The sequence below is a fragment of the Accipiter gentilis genome, chromosome 11 (assembly GCF_929443795.1).
Source record: "Accipiter gentilis chromosome 11, bAccGen1.1, whole genome shotgun sequence".
In the NCBI taxonomy this organism is placed as follows: Eukaryota; Metazoa; Chordata; class Aves; order Accipitriformes; family Accipitridae; genus Astur; species Astur gentilis.
The window spans coordinates 28,138,922-28,155,121 of NC_064890.1; the positions used below are offsets into that span (position 1 = coordinate 28,138,922).

Consider the following 16,200-nt stretch of genomic DNA (forward strand, 5'->3'; position numbering starts at 1 on the left):
GCATTTCACAGAAGTGTTATACAGCATTTGTAATGAAGTCTGAGTTTTTAGATACCTAATGTCCATTTTCAATGAGATATATCAGACAGGGAAAGTATGCTTCAGACAAATATATTATTTTTGGTCTTGTAATTTCTTCCATCCTCTGTAGCCAATATGAAGCTAAAAGATACCTGTTTTAAGTAGACTTCCATATGTAGATGTTGCTTAAATGCAGATGGAAACAAGGGATGATGACACTACAACAATCTCCAAATAGACTGAGAACAGCCAATAGGCCGCAAGTTTGTGGCCGTTTTAAGGAGTATTTTAAAAATACATAGAAACACCAAAAATAGGCTATATCAGGAAGCAATCTGATACTCAAATAAATAGAAAATTTGCATTTTAATGTCACATTGAATTTTAGTACATTTCAATCCAAGAAAAAAAAAATAAACTGACAGACATAGTAATGAGTACAGGATTATATATATTACAATATGCCTTGTTATAATACATTTGTGGCTTTATGATAAAAAAACCTCAAGGGCAGATGGAGTTTGAGCTCATTTAAGTAATTGTCAGGAACAAAGCATTAAATGCATTTCTGGAATAAGTACTTTTATTTAATTTCAAAATCTTAAAACAGCATTAGACCTTGGCCTTTTCTTTTAGAAAAAAAAAATTTAGTTACCACAGAGCTAGCTAAATAAGTAAGTGTTCTAAAAGGTTTAAACGATATAGAAAATGCTTTTCCCAATTTTACATACAATGAAAGGATAGATGATTTCAAAAACAGCACCTATGGCTAACTCCATGTTGACCTTGACCTAGAAATGCACATTACTGATCTCCACAAGGAATCCAGCAAATTTTGGAAGTTGTCCATTTGACATGACAGCAAGAGAAAGGGTTATCATATGCAAAAATATTTTCCAAACTGTTCTTAACATGTAATTGAAAACTAAAGGCATGGTCTCTTCATTATAAAAAAATAAAGGTACAACAGAAACTCTAAAGGAAGATATTCAGCTATACTGAAGTTGCAACCCTCTGAAAAGAAAGAAAAAGGAAAAAAGTCAATTAGCTAAGCTTTGTGCTCTAACCAAACTACTTACAGTGATTTTCAATGGCAAAAGCCCATGCTGACTGGGTGATTTGACAGTTCCAAATACTTTTTTTAATAATTTTTATTTGTATACAAGGACACTAAAATGATCCAGTCATGCAACGTTCACTTTAAGCATTCTGCATCTCTTTTCCAATCTTATAGCTAAGGATCTTGTTCCAGTCAATCTTGGTGCGGGTTACTGGCAATTGTCGACGTAAGGCCTTGAAAGTAGTGTCCGACATAGTCTGATAATTCTCACTGATAGCAGTCTGTTAAACAAAGTCACACAAAACAAAGACACATGAAGAACAGAACTAGGATGTTATATAGAAAGTTAAATGATTGAGTAGTCTGTTACCTCTTAAACAGGCTTAATAAAAATACGCTAAATTAAAATAATATTTTATGAAGGAAAGCTGTTAGATCTAGATTGAAACTACGTGAAGAAAATCAGTGAGACAGATGCATTAAACCTGGCCGTAGCCTAGGTGTTTCAGCAAACCACAGTGTGGTTAATCATCAGCATGAATGAAGTGCTGATCGGAGTTAGCTTGTACATCATTAATTTCAGACACCAAAGTCTTCCACTGTCTTTTTCTGTGGGGATGGTAGTCAGTCCACAACATCGTATGAACTTGAATATAAAGCATGATACATACTTAGTAAATTTATATTAAAGAGCACTTTTTTAAAAAAAATATGACAGAACATGGTGTCTGAAATTTACCTTATGTTCAAGACCTAAATGAACGTGAATACAATTCTGCAGAGGATATCTAGAACAGTTATAGTTTTCTAACTTTAAAATGACTAATTGAAATGGATAATCCCTATAGTCATATTTAACAAAGCTGTCTAACAGAGTAGCATCTGAACAGAATCTGCAAAAAAATTCCACTTAAGGAATGCGCTAATACTAAAGGAGATCAGAATTGCTGATATTTGATCACTCTAGGGACTTTTCTGCTTTCAAAAAAATGACTTCTAATGTAACAGTAAGTCAGTGAGTGCAATCATCAGAAGGTATGGAAAGGGAGGATACAGTTAATAGCAGCATGTAATCTATTTATATTTGTATGGAACTGCATTATCTTAATATCAAAAGCTTGCTAATTATAGAATACTAGCTTTGGCTAAATATATGGTAATGTTATACATGTGAGTAAGGATATAGCGTTTGTTTCCAACATACCTGATACTCATTTTCTGCAGCCTCTACGATTTTTATAAATTCCTTTGCTGTCTGGGCTTCATTCTAGAAAAAAAAGCATTTGAATTAGGTCTGCTGTACAGCATGATTCTAAGACCAGTTGGATTATGTTTTTTCCTATAGTTATGAGCAATGTCAAGTAGACTCCATGAGAACACATGACCATTTAGTAGCTCAACCAAAACTGAACAAAACATTCATCCAAAACACATATGCCACATTATTTCTTTAATATAAAAATAATATAATAATAAAAACAGTCGAGCTGCAAAAGCATTAAGATTACCATGGAGCTCATTACAATATCTGGATTTAAAATTCCATGGTATTATAAAAAGACATATGGAACAGAACAGCATTTGGAAATATGACAATGCACACATACAGGTCTCCAAAAACATGAAAAGTATGGATATTAACATTATTAATGTTAATTTTCCAGTACAAATTCAGGAAAACTTAAAGAACACCAGCTAACCCAGAAGTATGCAGAATACAACCAAAAACCCAAAAGAAATTTGTTCACCTCTAAACATTCTGAATCTGGAGACTAAGCTGAGGCAAACACTAGACTGGTCTTCCAGAAACATCCCCAAGTACATTTTGCAGAGGTGAGGGTGCAACACACCACAACTTCCAAATTTCATCATGACCGATAAACAGTTTGTTGGCTTTGGGCCTCGTCCTTAAAGTATGCAAGTGTGCGTTTGTTTTAAAAATAAAAAATGACTTATCAGTCAATCTGGAAACATATTAGCTGAAATGCTTGAAAGAAGTGTCAAGAAGGAAGTGAGGGTTCATGAATTTTGAAACTTCCAACCTGGTGTTGGAAACACTCCTAAGCGTGCTTTTGCAGAAGTTCTTGAAAGTTAGGAGTGTTCTTGCCTTAAGTGATCCCTCGTTCCTACAAAGGCAAAGACTGGGAGAAAGCTATGGCAGTTTCAACTACCACTGGTTCAAGTTTCAGTGAAACTGCATCTAGCAGCTGTGAAAGCACTCCTGGACACGACAGAAAGAGATGAAGGAGGAGGTAGAGACCAAGTAGAACAAATGAAAGGGTTTTGACTTTTCAGTGAACTGAGGCAATGATTTCAAAGGCTCTGCTAATGAAAGGAAGAATTCAGGGGTATGAGGTGTTATCTGGCTCAGAGAGAAATTAGGGATAAGAAAGTAACCTTCACCAAAATTATTCATAGCTCTAGCAACAAGAGAACTCTTCAGTCATTTATTTCAGTCGTGCCCATTGATGGTACAAAACTGCTTCTCTGCCAAACAACAAAAAAAGATGAGTCATTGGGGCTCCTTATAATCTACCTACCATTCCTTCTATGTGAAATGAGAACTTGTACAGCCTCTGCCCTCTATGAAGCTCAAAGCCAAGGCTAAAAACCGGTAATCAGCAGCATACTTGCTTTAGTTCTAGCAGGAGGTAGGAAAGTTACGTAAAAGATGTTTTTCTACTCATTGGTCTTCTGCCACTTTACTAAATTGTACAACAGGATTAAGTTTCTTCCCAACAGAAAGTGAAGCAAAAGCTATTGAAAGGAGAACTTCTTCCAAATAATCTTCCATGAAGCAACTCTAGGTGAATGAAAGATTAAACAGATCCCTTTGCTTAGGGGGTCAAAAGTAATTTTATATCTACAGCTCCAGAAGCGTTATCAGTTGGCACCACACTCTCCCATTCTTTATGGTGCTATTGCAACTGAAAAGCCAACAAGCCTTGCTTTATATTAACAAACAATGTTCTTTATTGAGGAATTGAGCTTTTGAGCCAAATTGGTCGCTACTAGTCATTATCATTAAAATACTTCTACTGTTCACTTTTACAATTTCCCTTTGCCAGTTTAACCTCACTGGCTTAAGGTTTATTAAAGAACACTCCAACGGAAAAATCTTACTGTTTATAAACGCAATCTCCAGTAGGCAAGAGGAGCATTATTTAAAAAGCAGTAGTTGTTCACGTTGCAACATTACCAACTCTTAAAGGATACATCTGGTACTATTTCCAAACAATTTTTATTCCTATTGTCTGCTCCTCATTACTATAAAGATCCACTTGGAAAGAAGTTGAAAACACCCGATGCTTTAAATATAAAGTGTGTTACGCTTCTCAAGCTGAAGCATCTCTGAAAGGGCTTTTTGTACAGAAAAGCAAGAGGCTGACAGCACCAGTTACAGACAGGGAGGAAATGAAGGAAGAATACCCATTACTGCTTCTCAACTGGTAGCATTTGTTTACTATTTTTAGCATACTGGTCTTCTCCCAGTGAGCAAAGGAGACAGTCTCCTAGAGGTTGTACTACTTAAGCGGGTTATTATAATTCAAACCTCCTTCATATTAAATTAATTAATATTATTAATTCTATAGGTCACTCTACAGATCAAAGTTTAAATACTACAGAAGTGCAGAAAGACTGACAGCAAGCTAATTAAATCAAAGTTAATTTATCTTATATAAGCCACAGTTAGGTAAAAGTAGTAAATACTACATACAAAGTATTTATAAATTAGAACATTAATTCCCATTCATGCAGAAGAGCAAACTAGCCTCCAAATTTCTGAGCTTTTTTTAAGCTTGCTTCTCTTCTTAAATTAAAAAGTCACTTCAATATACACACTAAGGTCTTTAAAGTTCACTTACAGACACTGTTAGAGAATCTTGTATGTCTTTATGGCTCACCAGCTGAACATTACCATCTTCATAATAGTGAACCTACAGAAAATGAAACAAAGAACCTCATATTAAATGTTACAGGCCAATGACACACAGGAAAATCAAAGTATTGTATGGGTTTGTTCTTCTGGTAAATACTACAAAGCAAACAAAACCACACATAAAATGTTACAGAACCACAAAAACAAGTAGGAAAACCAAAAATGTTGTAAAATTTAAATATTTTTGAGGGGAATAGTAAAGATGCTATTCTGGAAACATTTTTGTGTTGATGTGCCTTAAGTAGTATTTCATGCAAAGAAGTTTAGGTTTTGATTAACATCATGAAGACAACAACATACTATTTATGTGACCTTACTAGAAACTCAGGAAATGGTGAAGATATATTTAAAATGAGAATAGTTTTGGCAAGGCTTCAGGATACTGTGAAGTTGTTTTTCTGCTTTACCCAAACTGTTTTCTAGGGACAGCACAACATTAAGCTTCCCTTTCTAGATCTGCCTGGTTTTGATATTTTCCTCTATTAGATATGGCTCATAAGAAAAGCTGGTATTTATCTAGACAAAGGAGCTCTTTGAGTCAAAGTTTGCCAAGGTTAAATAGCAAAGCAGAATGAAATCTATTTACTCTTGAAATGTTATATCTTCAGAACAGCTTCCTTGATTATTTTACAGGAGGAGGAGACCAGTAAAACTCTACTCAAGCGAACTTTACTACTTTTAAATTCAGTTGGGAAGGATCTGAAAACATTCAGTTTCTAATGCAACTGTTGGAAAACTTAAAAAATAGGAAGCATATAGAAAGTTACACACAATCATTCATAATAACTGATACAGAAGAGTTATGCAGCTCATTGACATTTAAACAGGTATCTTTAAAGGTTTTTTACAATTTTGATAAAGTCAACGTAGCTGATGTTACAAGGAATTGAAACATTTGTGCCTCTACCCTATTAGGCAAGATAACATTTAAATTTAGAGATTAATGCACAATACTATATTTCATATACATTATGATCATGTGTGCAAGAGACCCTCAATTTTATAAACAACAATAGAGAAAACATGACACAGAGTAAGACAGCTATAATACCTAACCAAAATAAAGGTTTCCTATATGAGAGAAAAAACATTATTTCCTGTGATTCATCTTACATTATTTTGATTATTGTCAAATACTTGTTTTTTCAACAAAAGGTATCATCCTAACCATAAAATAAGCTTATTTTCAAATCATATATTACTAGGTGAAACTTCTGCCAGCCTTTTTCAATCCAGTTCCTAAAAGATGAGAAGTGCTTACTCAGTGCAAAATTCTGAGACTTCCCAATGAAACAGCAGAACCCAGAGAAGCATAAATCTCCCACTTCTCCATCACAATCCACTGCAGAGGGCCCAAACCTCCCCTGTGCTGAGGCCGACATCAGCACCAACGTCTCATCTGTCTCACATGCTTGGCAAACACTCACGCCCAAAAACTTAACAGGGATGAAGAGTCAAATCTAATTCTGAGATGTGTTATATCTTAAACAAAATATGAGAAGTAACTGTTCTGTACTATACCTCACTGCTGACATCCTTCTAGAATGCTAGGTCTGGGTTCAGAAGACTACAAGAAGGATGATGTTTATGAACAGAACCTCTTGGAAAGGTTAACTAAGGAGGGATGAGAATAACAAATTATCTAAGAGATAAAATTAGTAACCAGTACACTTATCAGTTGTTTTCCATGCACAGGTGGAGCATGTCAAGCACCACAGGGACTTAGTTTTAGTGAAAGGCTCTGCTGTTGCAGTTTTCCCCTTACATACAATTAAAAGAAAATTAAACAATGGAAGGGATTAAGACAGTTGAGAATCTCCTATATTAGAATTTATTAATAGAATTATTTTTTTTTTAAAAGAAGAAATTGTGCAAGTCACCTTAAAAATACTTAAGACACCTGAAGATAGCAGGTGATGCTGGTATTTCCCCCAACTTATTCATAAAAGGTCTTATCAGAAACAGGGCAATGGCTGTATTGCTGTCAAAAATTCTGCAAATAACAATGAAATTTCAGTACTCTGAAATTTCATTAATATAGTGAGATCTCATTCTAGAAGATTATTTTGCTTCTTAAAAATATTAAAGCACTTCTTTTTGTTTGTTTGGAGAGGGGAAGGGGAAGCAGTCCCACATACATTGACGAAATTGCACACAATTTCTAAAAATTTGAAACTGAGTTAAAAATTCCTTGGTGAAACAAGTAGTTCCTATACAAGCAAAAAAGTAAAACTTTTCATCACTTCCCAGAACACAGACTTTAATGGATGTAAATAATGACTTGATTAATTATGTGAAATAGTAATAAAAGACAAAATCAGCTGGTGCCCAAATTGAGATGCCAATTAAAACCTGACTAAATTCCCTATTCAGGCTATTTTCTAGGCTACTGGGCTAACCTCTCCCACAATTAGGTAGACACCTACCTGCTTGTTCTGGAAAATCTCTTAAGACATTTAACCAAAAGTGCATGCTGCAGAGAAAATGCCTGTTTTGCTGCAAGCTGGATTTAAGTGACAGTTTACTTAGATTCTCCCAGAGTCTTGAGAAGCCTAGAAGTTACTTAGGGTGCTTACCATGACTGTCTTGATCTGACAACATAATAATGGCTGTCCACATTTTGACTATCATTCCAGTTGTTGTAGAATTTGCCCCAGAATGGGAAGTCAGATTCAGGCCCTCTGCTTGGGTGGATCTGAACACAGCTACCACATCCTAAAATAACATCCTAGCTTCAGGCTATGGACAGAAAAACATTCCATTGCATCTTCCTTCTGAAGTCAAGTCACTGAGCAGCAAGGAAATGCAAAACTCACAGGGGCACAAAAAGAGCAGGAAAAGGGAACTTGACTCCATGTCTTACAAAAAGATGATAAAATACTACAGACTGCGCTAAGACTCTTGTCCCCGATTCCACAATTATTTTAGTAAACTTCTGCAAAATACGTGTCCGCGTTCCAGGGAACCAATCCAGGAAGTCAAGTCCCCCCTGCCTACCACATGACAGTCAGACTTCCTTTGGTCTCAAGATATTTGCATTCCTGCTTGGACAGTATCTGTTTTGTGAATGTCCTAAAGCCAACAGGAAGGGCAAATTCCGAATGAAGGAGACCTGGATTAAAAAATTTCAGATGGTGGAATGACTGAAACCAAAGGTTCCCACCTTCCTGAACAATAGGGTGGGTAACATGAAAAAAACCCTGCTATTATCAGTTAAAAAGAAAGTAAAGCTCTCAGAAAGGACCTACACTCAGGAAAGGCTTGTGCCACTGCAAATGCAAGAAACAGGAAACCAAAGAGGTATATGCTGGGCTGAGGTGAATACATTATATTAAACACATATTTTGTGTTTGTAAGGATTAGGTAAATATACAACTAAGTCACTAACAACTGATTGGGCATCTCTGCTTTGCTTATTGGGTCACTAAATTATCTTAGAACATTTAATACACTGGCCTGAGTCTCCCTTGATAATAACTGGGGACTTCACTGATCAGGACACAGTTTGAAATAAGCGTACCTGAATTTTCAAGATGCCAGCCACTTGAGTGGTTGAAGGGGTGATTGTAAACTTCCATTCTGACCTCCAACGGCCATTCCTTTAAAAAATAAAACAGAAATCAGATGTCACCCCACTAGTTAAGGAAAAAACCCAACATACAACCGATAGTCAAAGGAAAATAGAGAACAAAATATGCTGTCCAACTACACATGCACATGACCCTAAAGATTCAGCCCCATAATCAGTCAAGAAGAGAACAGTTTCCCAAAATATTTAACTTCAGTGTTGAATGTGGACCAAGGAGATTTATTACTAAGGGCCTTTTAACAATAGGACTTAAATTCTGAAAATACCTAAAACCTCCAATGTTCTTTCTCTCCGTTATTATTAATTAGGCTTATATAATCATTTGTTTCTGGGACCTGGATGACTTGCTGGATCAGCCAAAGCCACACTTCACATCAGGCTATGAAAAACTTGAATGGAAGGAACATTAAAGTAGCAAGACTTTCCACTATGCTGAATATAACTAGGCCTTTCAGCTCTTCTAGCATTTCTGTTCCAGGACAATTATTTCCTTCCAGTTTCCTTCCACAAATTTGATATCCTTGCCAAATTGCTTAAAGGGAGTTTCAAACATCTGGAAAACAGTATGGGGAGCTTGTAGTTTCACCTGATTTCTTTCCTGTAGACTAGACATTTTCTTATTTAGTTATAAAGTTAGTGGATTAGAAGGTTAGTACATTAGAGCTATATTAAGAATGGACCGTGGCTGTCTCTCTATTCCTCCTTTGCACTTAAAGAAAGTTGATACTATGAGTGCCAGTCCTACTAATGTTAGGTGTAGATTCCAGTACATTCAACAAGGGGAGAGAAAGAGATAAATACTTTAAGATTAACAGCTACTGATGGATCTATATTGACATATCTAAGACACTAACAGTGTTAACTCAATTATAAAGCCATTGGTTATTATTTCAGACAACATCCAAATTATAGATTATTACTGAAAATTCAGACTAAGGCAATTCAGAAGCTTGTTGGCATCTCTAAGAAAACTGATACGGTCACCCAACTCAGTGACACTAACGTTACTGGTAGCCTTATAGACTGACCCATTAGTTATAAGAAAGTTTATGTGCTGAACTACATTTTAGGTACAATATTAGTTTTTAGATGCACAGGATTCAATGACTAGCTAACAGATTTCTTTGCTTCTTAGTCACTTTGTGGTCCTTGAAGTTAAGATGACCATAATGCTTCCACTCTGGGATATCTTTTTTGTCCTTAAGAGGCTATTCCAGTAAAAAAGAGTTCAAGTTCAGAAGGATCCTTCTGTAGGAAATGCTCTAATTTAAAAACAACATATCATTACTTTATTTACCTCTGCTGACTTAAGATGTTTTGTAAGAGATTAACTGTCCTTCCTTTTCTTTCACACTCTTTAATAAACCATCTATCCTACTACGTTGACAGTATTTCAGAAATTCATAGAACATTTTTCTTTGGCATGTATTGGTTTTCTATCATCCAACAAACTTGCTTTCATGGTAGGCTGCCAGCATTCCAAATGCCTAAAAAGGTGGGACACCTTAAGAATAAGTACTGGCTGTAGCTTGGGCTGGATATCAAGACATACAGCTGGATAACTGAGGAGCCTGGTTAACTTTGAATCCACTCCTCCATCCCCAAATCCCCCAAACCAATATGCATTTATTAAAACTTGCTAAGAATAAAATTAGAGTCTGATTGTCCCCCTGTAAAACTCTTAGAAACATGGTCAATATTTACCTATAGATTTCCAACCATAGATTTATTAAAGAAAACTTTCAAGAAAGATTTTCTGCATCTATAAAAGGTTGTTGCGTATCTGTTTCTCTTCTATAAAGACTATATTATTAAATTAACTACTTGGAATACAAAAGTCATTCATACTTCTGAACTAAAAAGAGAATCAGTATTATTTTAAGTTACTTTTAATATTGATGTAAAATATTCAGACTTAACTAGTCAAGTTTACGTCAGTAGGAGAAATTATTTAACTGTGCAAATTCAAAAATTTACGGAACAGTATGCTGCACAAATCAAGTAACTGATAGATACACGTGCTGAAATTATTATGCATATGTAATATTCACGTTCAGCATCAGAAAACAAAGACTTCCGCACTTCCATTCATTACCCGTGGGATTACTAAATATAATGTCGAGCAGATGCAAAATAGCAAATAAAATAATAATGAAATATACGTGGTTGGTTGAAGAAATGTATTAGCTATCTTTAGAAGATACTTCCTTAAACCAATTCCGATACTGTGATATTTCTCTCGACTCTGGTCAGTTTCCTGCAAGGAGCTATACAAAATTCACTCCAGTCTGTAGAAAACATCTTTCAACCAGGTACAGAAAAAAATCAAGACGCAGTTTGTAAGAGTTCCTTTCAACCAAGATCACCTTTATCTATTTCACCCCAAAATTAATTATGCAAGTCCTACCGTAAATTAATCTTTAGTCACCTTCTTTCTCCTAGACATGCAAACTAGAAGGAGCTGTTTTTATTCTGTCAGTCACAAAGGAAGCAACACAAGCAGAAGCAACTATATTAGGGAACACAGGCATGGGTATTGGTGCCAGTGTGATAAACTTACAAGGTTCCCAAAGTTCTGCACAGGAGATACAGACGTGCAGTCTGCCATTTTACTTACCACAAAGGAAGAGATTTCTATATAGTTTTGGCAGAAAAACTTGGGGTGGGATGGGGCAGAGGGAGAAAAAAGTCATATGCAAGATGTGCATGCACCTCCTTCTCTGAACTAAGGATTATCAGTGTAATGACACTAGTGCAGATAGTTTGCTGTATTTTACTGTATTTGTAACCATACAGAAACTTACCAAAAATTTTTTGCTTGGAACTGATGACTCTCTATGCATGCAATAATGGTCTGCTGTCCATCAATTGTTTTACCATATACCTTAATTAAAAAATGAAAAACAAAAAACAACACAAAACAAAAAAAACCCCAAAGTTAAAGTTTTAGTATCCATCTTGCTCAAGCTGCTTAGAGATGTCTAGTTCTATTATCATTAAGTAAACTGTAAAATTGAATTTTATAACCACTATGGTTCTTACATACTATTCAGTACATGAAACATTGAAGTGTATACTACAATGCAGAAAAAATTAAGATCAGAAAATCTGAAGGTCAAGCTTCTTAACTGAAACTTTATACACTGCGAATTAATTTCTCCGCAACTATAGGAATTTTAAGCCTGTAGTAGTGACTTATGTGACAATATATATTAACAGCTGGATTTCAGATACCAGTTATTCTACAGCTAAGATGATTTAACCCTTTACAGACTAGCGAAAAGGTGATTAAAAAGGTGGGTTTGCTCCTCTGTTCTGCTTTATACCCTAAAATCAAATACTAGTAAAAGTTATCTCAATGAACATGCAACCTTGTTTACTTTACAGAAGCTGGAGCACATCTGAGTGCCTGGGAATCCAATTCAACTTGTTAACTCAGCAACTGATTTTATTTTTTTCCTAGTTAATTTTTCCATCAGGTTAATACAAGGCACAGGACAGCTATCATTGGATCAGTTTGCCGAACTTCAAATAGTCATAGGGCTCCTAACAGCAAATGAATGCTATTTTAGTTCAGACTGAGAGGTTTTACTTTAAGAAACCATCAGAACCCGCTGATTCTGGCGGTAAGAATATAGCACTTTGATATATAGAAGATGTGATGGAGAGAAAACAGTTTGCTTTACTGACAGTTTTGTCAGTAAACCAAGCCAAGACGGACACTTTTATCTTATGGAATTTTATTTATTTATTTATTTTTTAAAGTAACCAGCCAGGTAGCCAGGATCAACAGAATCAACCTGTAGTAGTCTATAGACGGTCTTAATGACTTAAGAAATTGAAATAAAAATTCTTCAGAACTGAGAGGCAAGTCTTCACTATGACCTGCAGCAATCACATACTAGTAGTCCAATAGCTGCAATATTAAACTTCTGAAGCTTTCCCTCATTTCCCTGTATGAACCCTGGCACAGGACTAAGTGCTTTACAGTTGAAACTGCCTATCTTCCTGGTTTACAAATAGTTACAATTTTTTTTTTAGATTTCTATCTATAGTGGTACAGTGGTTATATAATTTAGTACTTACTGTGCAGACACCATTTGGGTAGTGTTCTTTCACATATGCTTTCATTGCTGTTTCAACTGAATTTCTCCAGGATTCTATGGCATTTTCAACTTCGTGGGGTCTAGGATCAGTAGCCTCCTTTCTTAAGTGATCAAATTTAAAAGAAATCTTGTTCTTGGGATCCAAAAATTTTCCATTTCCCAAATCACCATGTTCTGTTATCAAAACCTGTATTATAAAATTTTAGTTACTAACATTTGCTATTGAATAAAGAGAGAAAACCCCAAACATGTCAAATCTAATTATATCCTACATTTAACTGGAGCTTACTCATATCCAAAGACTCACATTTTAAACAAACTATGCATATAGCGAAAGATGACGAGACTAGCATGACACACTGACTCAGAAAAAAAGTCCTGAATCTTACCCTCTTACTGCAACAAACAATGAAATATAGAAATTCATGTCTTCTAGTACTAAAGATGGAGTAATTTTTTTCTACAGCTCCAAATCAGGTCTGACTGAATTCAGACCAACACCACAGACCAAAATTTCAAGCTCTCTGGATGCCATAAATTATTAACTTATGGAACTGGTACTATTGGAGGGCCATAATCTCTGTATTTTGGCAGGGAACATGCATTTAATTTCATTTGCTTGCCAAGATATGTTCCAATACCAGAACATGTTTAACAGTTTAAGCAACATTGCAAGTATTTCATTGTATTCATACCTGTTCATCATAACCGTCAATTTTTACTGGAGTAAACTGGTCCAAGTTGTACTGTGCAAACGCACTACAAAAGAAAAAACAACACCACCAAAAGCCTGCATCAAGCACAATCTTTTTCCTTAGTAGCTGTAAGATATTCAAATAATAGCTAATAATCTGGGCAATGATGCATCAAAAAATGATACAAATGCTTCATTACCTAGCAGGCCCAAATTCTTGGAATCACCTTGGTTCATTCACTGCTCATATTACAGATTCCAACCACCATTACACAATGATTTACATTCAAAAGTAACCTGATATAGACAAACACATATGCTCTACAGTAACCCAGAGAAACTGGAGGGACAGATAAAATTTCAATTCCACAGGGATCCAACATACTAAGCCAGACATCTCCATTCTTACATATGAAACTAATTTTGGCATAAAACACAGTAGGCGTAATGTTTCTATAAAAAAGTAGGGTCTAAGGAAACTGTGTCTTACAGATGTTCAGTGCCTATAAGATCTACCAAGAAATAGAAACAAAATCCAAAAAGGTGGAGTCTAGTTCTAAGATCCAGGTCACCCAAACCAGTTGCTCTAATCATTAGGATACAATACAGATCTTTCCTCTGCCAAGTATTTAATCTTGATCAAAGATGCACAACACACATAATAGGGTTTTACTTGCCAAGCACACATCTTTTTAAATGAATCACTTACTGACAGTGAAAGTCTTACTGAAAAACATCTTGCTCTTATGCAACTGAGTGTGTGGCATCTGGTACTTACTGGGCTGCTCCTTCCCTGAGAAGATTGTCATTATTAAGCAGCAACCGAACATCTGAAAGGAGATATTTACAACACAAATGTACAGTTAACTCAGAAACTTGTGTCAGTCACATAACAAATGTCCACAGACTGTACAAAACAAAAAACCTCAAACCACCCCATACCCATACAGATCACTAGGTAGCAACTTTATTGGTTTGTCTTTCATAATTTTGACTGAACAAAATGAGAAGAATAGTACAAAAATTGATTCCTTTCAACACAATCTGGTAAGCAGATATAAGCCCTATTCTACAGGCTCTGTGACAGCTCAAGGAATCTGTCAAACTAGTTTTTAGAGAAGTTCTGAATGAGAACAGCAAAGGATTCAAGTGAGTTCACTTTTAGATGTAAACTACCAAATCCCTCACACTGTATTGATGGTAGTGGTTACTGTATTTTGACAACACTAATATGGTAGGTGTTGTACTTATTTTTTTTTAAGCCTTACAGTTTCTGCTGTTGTTCCTTAATGACACTTAGTAGTCAGAGCACAATATATCACAATACCATTTCTTCTATCATCATACAAGAAACATATGAATACAGAATAAAGTCAATACCCTCCTCAGAATTACTTCATATTTACTATGCAGTAAATTGTTATTTACATACTTGACTTACCGGCTTATTATTTACTAGGCACTATTTTAATAAAAATTCAATGCACTGATCATTAACTAACTGATCATTAGTCTTGCTATAACATTTAAACTCTTCTAAAGATTCCCAAAGTATCATGCAAGTGAAAAAAAAAAAATCCAGAATATACATTAAATTTCTTTTTAAAAAAACAAAAATCAAAGCAACAACAACAAAAAACCCAAACCAACAAAACACCCCAAACGAAAAAAAAACAACCCCACAAACTAAACCCCCTCCATGCCAAACCAACCAAACAAAATCACAATTTACAGATTGGGAATTTAAAGCTTTCTCTCTGTCAGTCTGAATCTCATTGAACACTGGTCACACATTTATGATCAAATGTTTTCTTGTGTTTTTAAACATATACCACATTATTGAGCAAGTAGTTGCAACTATGAACTAGTTTAAGAAAGTTTCTAGCAGTACTCCTATAAGAAATTGTATTAACCTTCAGGGAGCTGGGTTAATGAGCTGCTCACCAACAGCTCATTTCACAAATGCAGTACAAGCTAAGTTTAAATAATAATCAGCTAGTTACAGTTTAACTGAAGAACAAGGTACTTCTAAAAAACATTACATTCTTTAACAAATTTAGGCTCTCTCAAGCCTGACACTGACTAAAAGTTTAGTATACTAAACTTACTTCTTTACTTAAATAGCAGAGATATTTGTAAGGAACAGCTACAAAACATATGCCCTCTTTTATGATATGTATGCCCACATATCTTGATGCAAGACAAACACAACAATTTTTAAATAAAAATAACATCTTCGGTAAAGTTCAGGCAACAACTGTTGAGAGAGGCTAATTTCAAGTTTCCTTTCAGTTTACCAATACACTCAGTACAACGAAATGTGCCCAGAATTTAATGGTTGAAAATGTCTGGGGAAGATTAATCTTTCCACAACTGGCATTAAAAAGCAGTCCTTTGTATATTCAAGGTTAGTTATTTGTAATGCTATTCCTTTTAATATCATTTTAGTTTCAGCTAGTTTAATTTCTGTTGAAAAATGTGTCTATCAAAGACTAAAACCAAAAAAAAAAGTACATGTGTCTTCTAAACAAAAACCTGAGCAACTGTTAATTCATGACTGATTAAAAACTGAAGAAAGCAAGCTCGTTCTCACATCACAATGAAAAGTGGTACTTCGCCCTTTTGCATTTAAACTCCAAGCTGTCTTGTGACTGCAAAGCTCATTATGCCAAGCTATATAACCAGATCTTACAGCAAGTGAGCTGCTAAAATATAGACTACATGAAATTCAGGAGAGTAATCAGCAATACAATTTTGGATATAGATGCCTTACATGAAAGGACAGAGCAG

At 35.2% G+C, this 16,200-nt stretch overlaps 1 protein-coding gene across 1 annotated transcript in view; it reads right to left on the reverse strand.

Moving 5' to 3' along the window:
- Window positions 1-368: 368 nt before the first annotated feature.
- CAPZA2 (capping actin protein of muscle Z-line subunit alpha 2) overlaps window positions 369-16,200 on the reverse strand; it is a 31,785-nt gene continuing 15,953 nt past the window's right edge. Inside the window, exons 3-10 of the mRNA XM_049814429.1 lie at window positions 14,189-14,240; window positions 13,412-13,475; window positions 12,697-12,903; window positions 11,415-11,494; window positions 8,542-8,620; window positions 4,948-5,019; window positions 2,286-2,348; window positions 369-1,362 (exon numbers count right to left, since the gene is read on the reverse strand). Of these exons, the coding sequence (XP_049670386.1) occupies window positions 1,222-1,362; window positions 2,286-2,348; window positions 4,948-5,019; window positions 8,542-8,620; window positions 11,415-11,494; window positions 12,697-12,903; window positions 13,412-13,475; window positions 14,189-14,240 (758 nt within the window). The 3' untranslated portion in view covers window positions 369-1,221. The remainder of the gene's footprint in view (window positions 1,363-2,285; window positions 2,349-4,947; window positions 5,020-8,541; window positions 8,621-11,414; window positions 11,495-12,696; window positions 12,904-13,411; window positions 13,476-14,188; window positions 14,241-16,200) is intronic.